We start from the raw sequence: 15,794 nt of genomic DNA on the forward strand, positions 1-15,794 counted from the left end.
CTGATTAAATGTAGAGCTCAAGAGTAGAAGTGCAACGATTAGTCAATCAATCACTTTGTAAATCAACAGGAAATTTACTGTCAATTATTTAATTTTAATCGAATAAACATTTTAGTCATTTTTAAGCAAAAATGACAAACAAATGTGAGAATTTGATGCTTCTTCTTGTCATACACGATAATAAGTGAATATGTTATAACAGGCGTTTTTTACTATTGTGTGGCATTTTATAGACAAAACAATTAATCAACCAATTGCAAGAATAATCATAAGATTGATTAACAATTAATGAAAATAATCATTAGTTGCAGCCCTAATTAAGAGAATATTTATGTTTGTGGCCATTTGTGCAACCAGGCGGCCATATAGAAAAGAGAGATCCCATTTACAATGACATAGTTTCCCTGTTGTATTCCCTTAAAGTCTTTACAGCTGTAACTGTATTTTTTTTTTTCCCTAATACTTTAATATCAAGAATAATTACATCATGGCCTGATCTGGCCTGGCTAGTTCAGTGGGAGAGGAAAAAGTTCCAGTTTTGACTTTGTCTCTATGTTTTTCAAAGCTGCTTTAGAGTGCTTATTGGAAAGTGAATCTGTTACCTGCACAGAGTAATGCCTGCCTCATCACTTAGATTTAAAGACAGTGTTACCAGATAGTATGTGCGGCTTAGAGAGGAAAACTGTGACCCAGCTCTAAAGCTAGGGTCATGTTCAGGAATGCTTAGGTAAGTGGGTGGACTTCTGACGTTGATGAAAAGCATAGGCACTCCTCATTTGATGAAAACAATGGAGATGTAAATGTAAGTTTTAAGTTTGTAATGCGCACACAAAAAATAAAGGAGGAGAAATATTGTAGGGCAGTGTCATATCTTGTGAGGCTGTTAGAGTCGTGGTGTTTGTCTGTGTGTGTGCGTGTGTCTGGGAGGGGGATGTCTTGAAAAGACAAACACCCTGTAGAGTAGTTCGTTAAAATTTTGGAGCAACTTGCTGCATATATTTGCATATGAATCAGGAAATCTCCTTAATGCTTAATGTGGTATGAGACAGATATGCTGGCATATAAAAAGTTTATAATTAATTCACTTATTAACTTAATTAGAGAACTCATTAGCATACCAGGTTATGTTTAATATATTATTTGTAATTATGAGCAGCTCAAGAGGCTCATCTAACAGTTTGGTGGGTACACAGGTTACACAGTTTGTTCTTTTCTGTTATATTACTACTGTACCTGTAGTATTTGCTTTGTTGGAGCATCAGTGTTTCAGTTTTTTGTTGTATGTATGAGCTGAAATGAGTAGTCGTGAAATCCATTAGTCAAATGACACAAAATATTTTCACAACAACTTTGATTTCTTGTTTAAATTATTTTTTCAAAATAAAATGCCACATATTCTGCTATCATGGATGTGAAATGTTTTATTTAAAGTTTTAAGTAGAATCAGCATTTGGAGGCTGTACTTTGTGTTTGGGTCGGTGTGTAGCCTGTGAGCGGTGACGTGTAGCTCATCAATGCTGCTGATCAGTTCCCCGGGGCACTGACTAGCTCGATGGGGCTGAAGGACACTGTGTCCTCTGGGACAGAGACGTATAAATGCTGGAGCCTCTGGTCTCTGCTTCCTGCTGCCTGCTGGAGTGGGCATGAAGAGCAGTTTACACAGAGGCAAGAAGAAGAGACTTTACACTCTGGTAAAAGGTACCACAGGTGAGGCATTGCAAGAGAGGAGGTGAGGCCCTGCATGGAGGGATGGTGAGCATGGTTGTGTTGCAACTTTTATGATCCACTTTTCTGAGGAAGAATTGGTTTGTGCTTTGATGTTGTTTCTGTAATAGTGTGAGTTTTGATTTTACTGAGAGATTACAGCTGATATTGCTAAAAGTCTGTTTTAATGCACCAAAATTTAGGGGGAAAAGGTAAGAAACTGAATGATAAACCTTCGTGTGTTTCTGCTCCAAAGCTGTCAGAGCTTTGCGATCGACTATATATTCTATGTAGGTCATAGGATCCACCATGTGGGACATTGATCTCAGTGCTTTGGTTGTAGCACAGGAAAGCAGGTCACTGTTTTCCTAAACTGTGAAATTATCAATTTCTTCTCTGCCCTGAAGCTCTGAATACAGCATAATTAAAACTGTAGACCATGGATGGAGGGCAAAGAAAACCACGAAGTGATGACAGAAAATATTTTTTTACGATTACGAGAGAAGCTTTTTAACAGTAATAGAAGGATATGAAACTTGCATCAGGTTTCTAGTGGTCTCCAGTAAAGATAACATGTAAGGGAATAAGAGCTAAATGAATTCTCTTTAGACAGACGTTTGTATCAGTGAGTTTTACTTTGGTTTTCAAATGTTCATGAAACTTTGAATGATTCTCTGCATTATGCAGCTAGGCCATTTAGTCTTATCTGCTGGCACTGGCATCGGCTGGAGTGGAGCATTTTGTTGGTGCCTGAATCACTGACTAGGATGGTATCAGAGGAACTAATAACTTTAGGCAGTGCTGTAACGGCAGGAGGCCAGGTTGGACTGCGGAAACAACTGCCCTCAAAATGCCATTATGCATCCGTCAATCATCTTACTGGTTACTCAACAAAGCACTCGTCTTATCTGCTCTGCAATCATACCATTTCCTGTGTGCACATGGTATGTTGTTTCATATGTCCTTGCTTTGCCTTTGTTTAATCATTTAATATTTGTTCCATCTTCCTTCTTGTCTTCATGTGTCTCGCCTGAACACATTCACTCCTCCTGTCATACTGCTCCTGGCTCCTGAACTTCATGCACCTAATTTCCTCATGGTGGACTTTCTGGGGGTCCTTCTCCCTTCTTGCCCCCTCCCCCCCTTTTTTTTTTCCTTACCCTCATGAATCTCTCCTCATGCATCCTCCCTTCTGGTTGGAGATTGCAGAGTGCACTATTGCCCCAGTTGCAATGGAGGACAGTGACCATGAGGCTCACTCTTCATCAGATGAGCAGGACTCCTGCCCTGCTTCCCCTAATCACAGCAGGAACCATGATGCTGAACAGGTACTGGTGACACCCACCAAAACTCCTAAACTCTCCATTTTACTCTCCGTCTATAAAACCATGCTACTCTTAACCCTCAGCTCATGTATAGTGCATAAACATAACGTGAGTGCAGAGTCACAGTAAGGCCCTACAGCTGAATTTAAATGGCCTCATTGCTTTCTGAGGGTCACTGCATTATTTATCTTTGTACTCGACTAGCCGGGAGACTTACTGTATGTCTGTGGGACTTGGAGAGCTGTGGTAACTGGAGTATGCACAGCAGCTTACACTTCAGCTGTGTATCCTCTTACAGGAAAAGCTTTACTTTGTTATTTTTTATTTTGACATCTTAGTGTGTATTACGCCTGGAAATCTGGGAATGAATAATAAAATATGTACCTAATGACTGATATTGTCGTCAAATAACAACCATAAAGACAGTGTTTTGCCTCACATAGGCCCTGCAAAATTTATGAAGTGGTCAGAGATGTAGGAAAAATTGATGGCACATTACTCTCTGCTTCCAGAAATGTACAATTAAATTTATGCCTAAGTATTAAGGCTCATTGAATATTATTTTCGCAGAAATGCAACAACATACAAACCCACTGAGATAGATGCCTGGTGTTATCGTTCACCATCCTCATTAAAAATGATAGAAAGTGATTAAGCAGTTTTCTTACCTTTTGTCTGTATTTTGTCTTTATCTTGTCCGTCAGACAATGATAGACAAGAAGCATCTTTTCAAATCAATATTTTGCTAAAGTGCAATACTGAGATTATATTTTAACTTTATGTTAGCAAAACAGCATCTTCTCTGACACTTTAAGCGGGCACTTTATTTTTGTCAGACTTCAACATTGTAATTCATTTTGCCTCAGTAATATTTTTTCATTAGTCTGTGTCTCCTCTATAAACTTTAAAACCAAAAATTATTTTCCGTCACTATAAAATGTTACAATCGTTTCTAAAAGTGTGCATTTTCTGCTCCCTGGATCTCTATCCCTTCCTTTCTACATCGTCTCTGTACCTTTCCTCTTCCCTCTACCTATCTTTGCATCTCCACCCTCTATTTTTTTTCCAACATGTTCTCCTCACCGTCTCATCCACCCGCTTCAACCATGACGTCTCTCTAGCATTCAAGCCATTCTGATGACTCAGAGGTGGAGAACATTATGCAAGACTCTCACCACCAAGGAGGGCATGACCATGACCACAAGCCCCACCATCACCATCATGACCCTGAGCCTCATGATGCAGACAGGGAAGCTGAGGGCGAAGACCACTCCCACACTCCATCTTATTTGCAGCCCCCTGTGGCGGGTAGGGTGCAGTCAGATTCAGGTTCAGACCCCAGTTTGCCGCAGAGCAGAAGTGTGGAGTTTGACTTGCCGCCCCCCATCAGTCCATCCAGGCCCAAGAGCCCCTGGGGTCGATTTGACCCTTACAGCAATAATGAGGTAACACAAGGGGGTCCAGCCAAAAAACCCAGAGGATGAACAGGATCTGTGTAGTTTAGTTCGACTTTCAAGTCAAAGCTGGCTATGTGTTGTTATGTGCTGAACAGTTCATCTTCAGACTGATGGATGCAATTCATAGTATGTGACAGAGCTTGTGCGAGATTGTACAAAATCTTAAATAATGTTGCTTTAAGTAGTTTTCTTTCTTTTAAAGTTGATTTTGCTGATGTTTCTTCTGGTGAAACAGGTTGTATTTGATACTCTGAGATGGTAGCATTGCTTTTTGCTCTTGTTGGGTTGTTGACTTTATTTAGGTGTCTACTTGTGGGAAAGTGAATGGGACAACCAAATTTTTGGAGTTGTTGATAACCGCGTTGAAAATTTTTTTTACACAGTCATATGTACATGCTAAGGTGTGTTTTTATCGTTGTCTGCATTTTTAGGACCAGGACAAGGAATATGTTGGTTTTGCAACATTGCCAAACCAGGTGCATCGCAAGTCAGTCAAGAAAGGATTTGACTTCACACTCATGGTGGCAGGTAAATCCTTGTCTGCACATTAGCAGAAATTTGATCCTAAGCCGAGCCTTCAACTTTCAAAAGTGCTAAACACACAGTCCTAACCTGACTCCTTTTGTCTTTGTTGTTCTTTGTTTGAAGGGGAGTCTGGCCTGGGAAAGTCCACTCTGGTCAACAGTCTGTTTCTTACAGATCTTTACAAAGATAGGAAGCTGCTCAATGCTGAAGGTGAGGAAGCTTCAGCTTTTGATACAAATTTTTCCTGTAAATATTTGTTCCACAATATATCGTGGCTCATATTAAAAGCAGTGGTCTGTTTGTGTCTGTCCTCTAGAGCGAATCACACAAACAGTAGAAATCACCAAACACACAGTGGATATAGAAGAGAAAGGTGTTAAACTAAAGCTCACCATTGTGGACACCCCTGGGTTTGGGGATGCTGTGAACAACACTGAATGGTACATGTCAAATATCTTCAATGAATAACATGGCCTCAATCTAAATTAACCTATGAGTACAGCTGTATAACCTCATTTGAACTCTGCTGTAGTTAAAAAAGTCATGTGCAATAGTGCAGCTGTTGCCTCAGCGACTGAATGTCCCTGTGTATGTTTCTGCTGTAGCTGGAAGTCAGTGGCTGACTACATCGACCAGCAGTTCGAGCAGTACTTCAGGGACGAGAGTGGCCTCAATCGCAAGAACATCCAGGACAACCGCGTACACTGCTGCCTCTATTTCATCTCACCCTTTGGTCATGGGTATGACAAAGCTGTATTGCTCCTCCAGGGATTAGTTAGCCCTCCCTCTCTTTTAATGGGGAAAATTAACCCCTTTACCACAGTATGACATTTTCGGTGCTGGTATTTACATCATAATCAGACTCCAGCTAAGAATGAGGAGAAGCTAATGTTTCCATTACCTTCACTTTCCCTTAAAAAAACATACATCAGAGCTGCTTGCATGTGTATTCACATCCTTTGTCCTAAGAACACACATCAACTTGAGTAATTGAGATTTACTGTAAATATCTAGTGTTTACTTGCAGTGCGTTCAGCCCCATAAATTGTTAATGCAGCGGGCTCTTGCCCCAGAGTAGAGCAGATCCCTGCTGCCTTCAGGTGAATTTACATCTGGTGCAGCGCTTTTCCTCTAATCAAATGTTTGTGCTGAGTGCTGATGTGGTACTTTTCAGCGCATTTATGCACATGCACTGTTCCACATTACTGCGCTCATTAAGCAAGTAATATACCATAAACCTAGAGTAATGCTGCAGTGCAATTTTCAAAGTCACAGTGATGGAGAAACTGCTCCCTCTGTTGATAAGCCTCAGTCATTACTCATCACATACCACAGTGAGAGGTCACTCAGAGAGCAAACCTCTTCCACCACCGATCGATCATTCAATTTGCCAAAGACATTGCGTTATTGCCTAAAAATTTATGGCAAATCAGTGTCTTCACATTATCAAGATACAATTAGAAATCGAGTCTAAATGAATTCACAGTTGGTTCAAAATGAGGCTAAAAACAAATGTCAAAACGACAAAAAGTCACATCTGGATGACTATCGGGAAAACGTCCAATGACTGTCCATCAGCATTTATGGAATTGTCTATGAACTAAATAAATGGTTGAAAAATATCACCTCATATTAAAAAATTGTTAATTTCTTACATATAGAGAGTATTGTGTATCATTATGTATGTGTTGTGTGTCATCTAGCCTTCGGCCTTTGGATGTGGAATTTATGAAAGCTCTCCATGAGAAGGTTAACATCGTCCCTGTTCTGGCCAAAGCCGACACACTCACCCCGAGTGAGGTGAAGAAAAAGAAAATCAAGGTAAGACAGATCTCAATCAATAAACTGTTGATCTGTACTTGTGTTTCATCCCATTATTGAAACTGCAATTACACAGCAGAGATGCATTTGTTTCTTCATGAAAGAAGTCTTCACACGTGTCATCACTGATCATATTACTCACACTTTTACATTGGAAACATAATTTCACTCTGTACTCTCTCCTGCCTATGTTTCCATGTAGATCAGAGAGGAGATTGAGCAATATGGTATCAAGATATACCAGTTCCCTGACTGTGACTCTGACGAAGACGAGGAATTCAAGCAGCAGGACCTCGAGCTGAAGGTAGAGTCAAAGCACGGGGGGCACAGCATCAAATGAAAACATCTGAAAACTGGATGCTCACACGATAACAAACAACAACAAATGAAAAACAGGATTTCAGTTTTTAGACACAAAACTATGTTATTGTCCTAATCATGTTAATTTGAATTTACAGACCATATAATACATGACCTTGATCGTCACTCCACTACTGACTTCTTCTGACCTTGAGTAGCCTCTGATGAAAGCATTGTGTTAAAAAATGGGAATAAGAGATAGAAAAAATAATGGTAAGGTTTGAAAATGAAGTAAGTCAGTGTTTAATGTTAAACAGTTGGAGGTTAAAAAAATATCAATTATTACTCCAAATGACATTAAACAGAGATCAGGAAGAAAAGGAAAGATGTTCTAGAGAACAGGACAAAGGCACTGAGGAGGCAAGTGTGGAACGAAAAAACAAAACGTCATGAACACATCTGCACTGCACCACTCAGTACTGCACCAGTCGACTCATCTACACCCTCCGCTGCCAGATATTTTTGAAACACCTTTTTTAATTTTATGACCCTCTCTGTTCTCCCCAAAAGGAAAGCATTCCCTTTGCAGTAATTGGCAGCAACACAGTAGTGGAGGCCAAAGGGAAAAGGGTGCGGGGCCGTCTGTATCCCTGGGGCATCGTAGAAGGTAAACCCATTCTCCAAGTCCATCGCAAGTTAAGGTTTGATTTGTAGGAAGAGAATATAAAAAAACATTAACAAGATCATTTGTAGCATCTTAAGCCTTTAGAGACACTGCATACGTTTTTGTATAGCTGCTAATGACAATGGCAGTGATTTAGCATTTGGAGTTTTTGAAGAACACTCAATATATTGCTGAAATTGACCTTCACACTGTTGTTTACAGTGGAGAACTCGGCACACTGTGATTTCGTGAAGCTGAGGAACATGCTCGTTCGCACACACATGCAAGATCTCAAGGACGTGACACGGGAGACCCACTACGAGAACTACAGAGCCCAGTGTATCCAGAGCATGACCCGCATGGTCGTGAAGGAACGTAACCGCAAGTATGCTCACACTGAAGCAGAGGACACACATGGAAACACAGAACTACACTCTCTTTTATTTTGGTGGATTTCACACACAGATTTGAAGTGTAGAAGAATTCAATATTAAACGCCAAGATAAAGATAGAGATAATAAAATAATATTTTTGTAGAGAAGGTAGTGATTTTAATTAAACGATAGGTTTTATTTCTTAAACAAGTAATCATTACTTGTTTAATTCACAGCCTTGCATTAATCAGATATTTATCCTTGCTTTTCCATGCATTTAATGGCTAAGGGTTTATCCTATATTTATCCACACAGGCACACACAAGCTCCTGATGTTTTTTGGTGTATTGTGTTAGAGGTTTGTCAACAGCATTAGTTAGACAGACTTCAGCAGCTGATTACACATCACTTGGTGCCTAAAGGCAGATTTTAGTTACCTTACATGTTGTGTGTGCAGATTATAGTTTTGATGCTTGTGATGATTGTGATCAGTAGAGTTTCAGCCTTGAAAATAAATTGAAATAAACATGAAAAATTAAAATCAAAAACTGACTGTAAATATTAAATGTTGAACTCTACACTGTGTATCTCTCTGCAGTAAACTAACCAGGGAGAGTGGTACAGACTTCCCAATCCCCGTGGTGCCTGGAGTGACGGACAGTGAGACAGAAAAGCTCATCCGAGAGAAAGATGAGGAGGTACGGCACGCAGACCATGAACTGGAGTCACACCAGCACCACCATGGTCACAACCACAAGTCTGAACACAGTTTTGACCAGCATGGGCACTCAGACGCTCATCCTAAGCCAGAGACACACTTAGATCAGGCAGAAGATGAAGCTCTCTGAGTGTCTTTAACTCACATATTTTATTTAAATATAATCTTTCTATGATGCACACTCATGTCATGTTTTCTGAAGCTGACAATGAGTAGCCTCAAAAACATGAATTGGTGTAATTATACATTCAAATCTCTTCTCCCCCTGTCCTCCCAAGTCCTCTGGACCTTTGAACTCAGGGTAGGAAAAGAGTTTGCCACAGGAACTTAAAGCATAATTACTTCTATTTTATATGTGCTCCACCTTCTAGCAGCTGTGCACTTAAGGTTACATCCTGGCAACCTCTAATTTTGCACAACACTGAATATGTTGAATATGTTCCTTTATACTCATCATAAAATTAGACATTTACCCAGGGAGCAGGAGCCAGTGGAGGTTTTAATCCATAGAGGTCATCATATGTAGAACATTGCCAGGTTTTTCAACTTTTGGGCAGTTTCTATAGCCCCAGATTTTACCTTGAGCTGAGAAAAATTATAATCCCACCTTTGAAAGAGTTAGAACTGCTTTTAGCCCTGGGTTAATAAACTTGTTCCATGGTTGGTTCAACACTCCCAGTGCAGTGCAAACACCTAAGGAAAGAATTCAACAATTATTTTCAGCACCCCAGTAATTATATTCATGGGCTAAATAAAAACAGTATGAAATATGATATAATTGTTTATTTGGCAGAAAAATAAGAAGATTAGGTTTTGGTTAGAAGGAATACTCTTAGGGGAAATGTTATTAGTTGAGATATTATTCCTTTCATGTTCCTAATATTTTAATTCTTCACATACATTATGACCCCAGTCACTGTGATTATTTTCCAGTTAGGTAACTGAAGCAGACATACATCATTGTACATGGTGTTAATGTTTCTTTCAAGTTCTTTTCCTCTTCCCTATTTAAATCATTTATTTTGTCAAATAAAGAGATCATTTGTCCTCAGTTGTTTTTTTTTGTTTTATTTGGGGTTTTTCTAACCAATATTACTGAATTATTACTGTAACGTCATACTATCTCAGTCTGTTGGGAATGTGGAAATGGATGTTATAGTCAGCCCATATAATGTACTGCACAAGTACAATCACAGCACAGTACAATCGCTAACAACTGAAACTGACAATCAAATTATTGTGTTGTGTTGCTTAACTTTTGCCAGTTTCCAGCAAATCCACAACAACTATATGAATTTGACTTTTCACAGAAAATAATACAAAATCTGCTAACTGATATGAGTATATTTTAATATCCTGAAATGCAGCTTTTATAATATTAAATATTTTGTAGTGTAGGTGAAGAGGAACCAGAGGTTCCCTGCCATCTGCCAGCACAGGTCACGTGATCTGGAAAGAACAGACTCATCTCCTGAGTGTTATTGATTTGTTGTCTGTGCAGTCATGTGTAAATAATTAGCTTGTATAAAAGACTGCACAGCCTGTTGACATGTTCAGACTTCGTACTGCCAGAAATGTAATAGTGGATGTGTAAAATAATAGATGTGTCACATCAAACTGTGGTACTAACACTCATCTCATCTCTTCTCACAGTTGCGACGGATGCAGGAGATGCTCCAGAGGATCCAGGATCAAATGCACACTCAGAAAGACACATATTAAATCAGTACACCAGTCAAAGGTGTACATGTCTCTCGTTCACTGGGATTAAAAGAAACACACACCCAGGAAACCTTTATTCCTCTCTAGAACATTGACATCCCTACATGTCCACCCAACCACCACTCAACCTCATCAGCAGCACATTACACATGGATCAGGGACCTGCGAGGAGGTAGTAAGATGATCTGACATTTGCAGTTTAATGACTCCCTTTATCCTCTCCAGAATCTCTGACATTAATGGCACCACTGCTGCAAAGCACTCAACCCGCCTCCTCTTCACTGTTCTGTTCTGTTCTGTCAAAAATATTTTAAAAAATGGACAGGTTTGATGTTTGCTTGGATAAATCTTTCTCTAGTTTGAGGGTTAGTTCACATATCTGAACTTTATTTAGCCACATGATCACAGGGTTGTTGTTTTATTTTATTTTTTTACAAAAGGTGTTTATGAGGTTTACATCTAAGTACTGGTGACCTGCTCAGATTTTTTATAAGCACGCTTTTCTGGTGCAAGTGTTTATTTTTATTATCCTTATAGGCCAAAATGCATATATACTGTCATAATTTAATTTTCTATATTACACTCATAAACATTTTTTCTACTGTTTTTCATCTTTTACTGAACGTGTTCCTGGTTTTATTTAACTACTCCTTACAACACTGTTCAACATTATGTATGAAAATTTGTTTTATGTAGAGGTTCCTCTTGGTTAATTTGGTCAAATCTTTACACAATGATTTTTTTAATTTAAATTTTGTTTGATTAGTGTCTGCATGTTTATCATAGTTGCCACCTCCGCTGCCTGAGAGCATGGATGTAAGCAGCTCTGCTCAACGTCAGCCAGTCTTAACTCACATTAGAAACCACTGCTTACTGATTTCCATATAAACATTTAAAATAATACAACTTTTTAAATGACGAGAAGACCTTTATTATTTGGAGAATTCCCCAAAGCAGAGTTGTTTCAGAATCACTTCATCTCATACGTGGCTGTATCATGACAGAACCATCAAGAGGTCACATGTGAGAGCTGATGACACCTATTATGGTCAGAGATGATAAGACAAGACCTTTGTTTTGCATGAACTGAGCTGTCCAAGGGAAGGGTTGCATTAGAGGCCATGCAGTCTATTTATTTTTGCATGTGTTTTATAAAGGTTACTCAGATTGCAGATCAATGTAGTGACCATAAGGTTATTTATGGGCAATGAAAATATGTAGACTCTCAACTGTCACGGGAAATAAATTGAGATGAGTTGTATTTTTTTGGGTTTTTTTTTTTTTTTTTTTGTTACAATTTCCTCACTTGAAGGGAACTCATATGTTGGACATGTGCTAACCTTAACGTTTATCTTATAACCAAGGCCAACAATGGCAAACTTAATTGTCCTAAATTTTCCTTTTCAAAGTGTGAGTTTTGTTTTGTATTGACATGAAGAATATTGTTTTGGAATAACTTATCAAAGCCAAGAGCAATGATCAGAATTAGTGAATGAACTTGACTCTTTTGCTAATTGTTTTCATGTTGCAAGTACAAACCTTATTTTTTTGGAAACGAGATGACTCTGCTGTGTCATGTGACCTTTGTTTTAAAAAAAAAAAAAAAAAACATTCCTTGAGCTTCTGTCCTAGAGTCAGGTATTTCTTTTTCTTCCTCTTTTCTTAATTTGTTTGTTTTATATTAAATTTGTCTTTTGTTATTCTACTTTTTGGAGTATATTTATGTAATAAATTTATAAATGAAATGCAGATGGAGAGGACAATATGTACAAATTCTAATATTGTAATAAAATATGAATATAATTTCATGTCTCCATCATACATCGGGTTTTGCTTTATTTAGTGAAAACAAAAGAAGAACTGAATGCTATGACTTGATTTTAATAAATGAGTTTTTAAGCTGTCACAAAATTTAATCAACTAATCCTGAATTAGATTTTCATCAGTTCAAACAATGGATTACAGTTGTATGCAAACACCTGGGCACATGTGCAAATTACATTTGTTTGTTTTTTTTTATTAAAGTGAAAAGCTTCAGATTTTTCTTTTCATTCTTCACTGACTGGAGGATATTTGCATCCAGAATTTGCTGATATTTATTGGAGGCATTTCTTTCCTCTATCCATGCAATGTTTCCTGTATCACTGGCTTCCACAAAACCCAAAAGCAATATATTTCCACCCTCATGCTTAGCACATAGTAACATAGCTTAACAGTTAACAAAGGAGGAATTAGTCAGCACTAACTTACTTGCATGTAATAAAAAAAATTCTGTCTGGGTTCATTTTACTTATAGTATATTTATACCTTAAAAAAATGAACAAAATATGTAATTAGCAATTGTATATTTTGAAGTAAAATTTTGAACTTTTGTGAACGGATTTCTGACTTGAAGGCAGCTGCTTCATCAAAGGCTGATAAATGCCTATAAATAAATGATTAATTAGCTTGTGCGGCCCATTAAACATTTAGGTTAAAATATAGACCCTTCTAGAACTTGTAAAACAAATCTTTATTGTGTGACTAGTTGCTGCCTTTGATGGATTTGACATCTATCTGATGGGATGAAAAGTCAAAACATGACATATTATACTAAGGCATTAAGAAACATCATAGTATAGTAAGGCATAAAAAGTCATACTATAGTGAGTCATAAAAAAGTTATTGTCTAGTAAGGTAAAAACGTCATAGTATAGTAAGGAAAAAAATGTTTAAAACGTAAGGCAAAAAATGTCAAACATTCATAATACATAGTATTGTATGGCATGAAAAAGTAAAAAAAGGTCATAGTATAGTAAGGCATGAAAACATAGTATGGTTTGGAAAAAAATGTCAAAAAACGTCATAGAATAGTAAGGCATAGAAACGTAGTATGATAACGCGTAAAAACGTCAAAAACATCATAGTATAGTAAGTCATAAAAATGCCAGGAAACGTCATAGTAAACTAAGGCAATAAATCAAAAAAAAAAACTCATAATAAACTAAGGCATAAAAACATGTTAATTTAGTCAGGCTAAAAATGTCAAAAAATTTCATAGTATACTATGACATAAAACGTCATAGTATAATAAGACAAAAAACGTCACAAAACGTCATAGTATACTAAGACAAAAAATATCAAAAAACATTGTACTATAGGAAGACATGAAACCATCAAAAAGTGTCATATGATAATAAGGCTAAAAATGTCATGAAACGTCATAGTATAGTAAGGCATGAAAATGTCATACTATAGTAAGGCAAAAAATGAAAAAACAATCATAATATAGTAATCATAAAAACGTCAAAAAACGTCATAGTATATTAAGGCATGAAAACGTCAAAAAACGTCATGAATCATAAAACCTCAAAAAATGTCATATTATAGTAAGGGATGAATATGTTAAGGTATAGTAAGGCTTAAAAACCTCAAAAAACGTCATGTAAGGCACAAAAACCTCAAAAAACGCCATGTAAGGCACAAAAACGTAGAAAAACATCATAACAAGGCAACATTATAGTAAGGCATGAAAACGTCATAGTATAGGAAGGCAAAAAGTATCAAAAGAACGTCATAGTATAGTAAGGCATAAAGATGTAAAAAAAAAATGTCATGGTATAGTACGGCATAAAAACGTCATAGTAAATTAGCGCACAATATGTCAAAAAAACATCACAGTATAGTAAGGCAATAAAATGTCAAAAAACATCATAGTATAGTAAGGCAAGAAAAACGTCATAGTACAGTAGGGCAAAAAGTGTCAAAAAACGTCATTGTAAGGCAAAAAATGTCAAAAAAACGTGAAGACAAAAAATGTTAGAAAAGGTCATAGTATAGTAAGGGATAAAAACGTCATAGTATTGTAAGGCCAAAGGGGTCAAAAAACATCACAGTATAGTAAGGCAAAATATGTCAAAAAAACGTCATAGTATAGTAAGGCAAAATATGTCAAAAAAATTCCATAATAAAGTAAGGCATAAATAAGTAATGGTATAGTAAGACAAAAAATGTTAAAAAATGCCATAGCATAATAAGGGATAAATATGTCAAAAAACGTCATAGTGTAGAAAGGCTTAAGAACCTCAAAAAACGTCATGTAAGGTGCAAAAACAGGGAAAAAAACATCACAGTATAGTAAGGCATTAATATGTCATAGTATAGTAAGGCAAAAAATGTAAAAGAAAATGTTATAATATAGTAAGTCATAAAAATGTCAAAAAACGTCATAGTATAGGTAGGCAAAATATGTCAAAAAACGTCATAGTATAGAAAGGCAAAAAATGTAAAAAAAACGTCATGGTATAGTATGGCATAAAACGTCAAAAAAACATCATCGTATAGTAAGGCATAAAAAGTCATAAAAACAACATAGTATGCTAAGGCATAGAACAAATGAGTATATTAAGTCATAAAAATGCCAAAAACAACATAGTATATTGAGGCATAAAATTGACAAAAAACGTCATAGTATAGTATGGCATAAAACGTCAAAAAAAACATCATCGTATATTAAGGCATAAAAAGTCATAAAAACAAGATAGTATGCTAAGGCATAGAATAACAGAGTATAATAAGTCATAAAAATGCCAAAAAACGTCATAGTATAGTAACCCATAAAATTGACAAAAAAACGTCATGGTATAGAATGGCAAAGAACGTCAAAAAAACATCATAGTTTATTAGGGCATAAAAAGTCATAAAAACAACATAGTATGCTAAGGCATAGAACAACAGAGTATATTAATTCATAAAAATGCCAAAAAACAACATAGTATATTGAGGCATGAAATTGACAAAAAACGTCATAGTATAGTATGGCATAAAACGTCAAAAAAACATCATAGTTTATTAAGGCATAAAAAGTCATAAAAACAACATAGTATGCTAGGGCATAGAACAACAGAGTATATTAAGTCATAAAAATGCCAAAAAACATCATAGTATAGTATGGCATGAAACGTAAAAAAATTATCATAGTATATTAAGACATAACAAGTCATAAGAACAACATAGTATGCTAAGGCATAGAACAAATGAGTATAATAAGTCATAAAAATGACAAAAAACGTCATAGTATAGTATCCCATAAAATTGACAAAAAACGTCATGGTATAGAATGGCAAAGAACGTCAAAAAAACATCATAGTTTATTAGGGCATAAAAAGTCATAAAAACAACATAGTATGCTAAGGCATAGAACAA

At 36.7% G+C, this 15,794-nt stretch overlaps 1 protein-coding gene across 2 annotated transcripts; it reads left to right on the plus strand.

Moving 5' to 3' along the window:
- Nucleotides 1-2,474: 2,474 nt before the first annotated feature.
- On the plus strand, nt 2,475-12,647 carry LOC111653415 (septin-5-like). 2 transcript variants are annotated; one of them, XM_023404021.2, is made up of 12 exons: nt 2,591-3,032; nt 4,151-4,474; nt 4,918-5,014; nt 5,135-5,221; nt 5,328-5,451; nt 5,617-5,751; nt 6,715-6,832; nt 7,035-7,136; nt 7,703-7,799; nt 8,019-8,181; nt 8,769-8,868; nt 10,542-12,647. In XM_023404021.2, the coding sequence occupies exons 1-12, from the start codon at nt 2,784-2,786 to the stop codon at nt 10,608-10,610; spliced, it is 1,665 nt and encodes a 554-aa protein (XP_023259789.1). In that variant the 5' UTR covers nt 2,591-2,783; the 3' UTR covers nt 10,611-12,647. The 2 variants fall into 2 exon arrangements, with proteins under 2 accessions (XP_023259787.1, XP_023259789.1); XM_023404019.2 differs by lacking the exon at nt 10,542-12,647 and having other exon boundaries at nt 2,475-3,032; nt 8,769-9,939.
- The last annotated feature ends 3,147 nt before the right edge of the window (nt 12,648-15,794 follow it).

Source organism: Seriola lalandi, unplaced genomic scaffold (genome assembly GCF_002814215.2).
Source record: "Seriola lalandi dorsalis isolate HSWRI2012SDOR001 ecotype SW California unplaced genomic scaffold, Sedor1 jcf7180002054200, whole genome shotgun sequence".
Taxonomy (NCBI): domain Eukaryota; kingdom Metazoa; phylum Chordata; class Actinopteri; order Carangiformes; family Carangidae; genus Seriola; species Seriola lalandi.

Excerpts from the sequence above, each read along its gene's own strand:
- LOC111653415 (XM_023404019.2), top strand. The coding sequence starts at position 2,784 with ATGCACCTAATTTCCTCATGGTGGACTTTCTGGGGGTCCTTCTCCCTT. Across the intron at positions 5,752-6,714 it reads ATCTCACCCTTTGGTCATGG|CCTTCGGCCTTTGGATGTGG; the intron begins GTATGACAAAGC and ends TGTGTCATCTAG. Across the intron at positions 6,833-7,034 it reads TGAAGAAAAAGAAAATCAAG|ATCAGAGAGGAGATTGAGCA; the intron begins GTAAGACAGATC and ends GTTTCCATGTAG.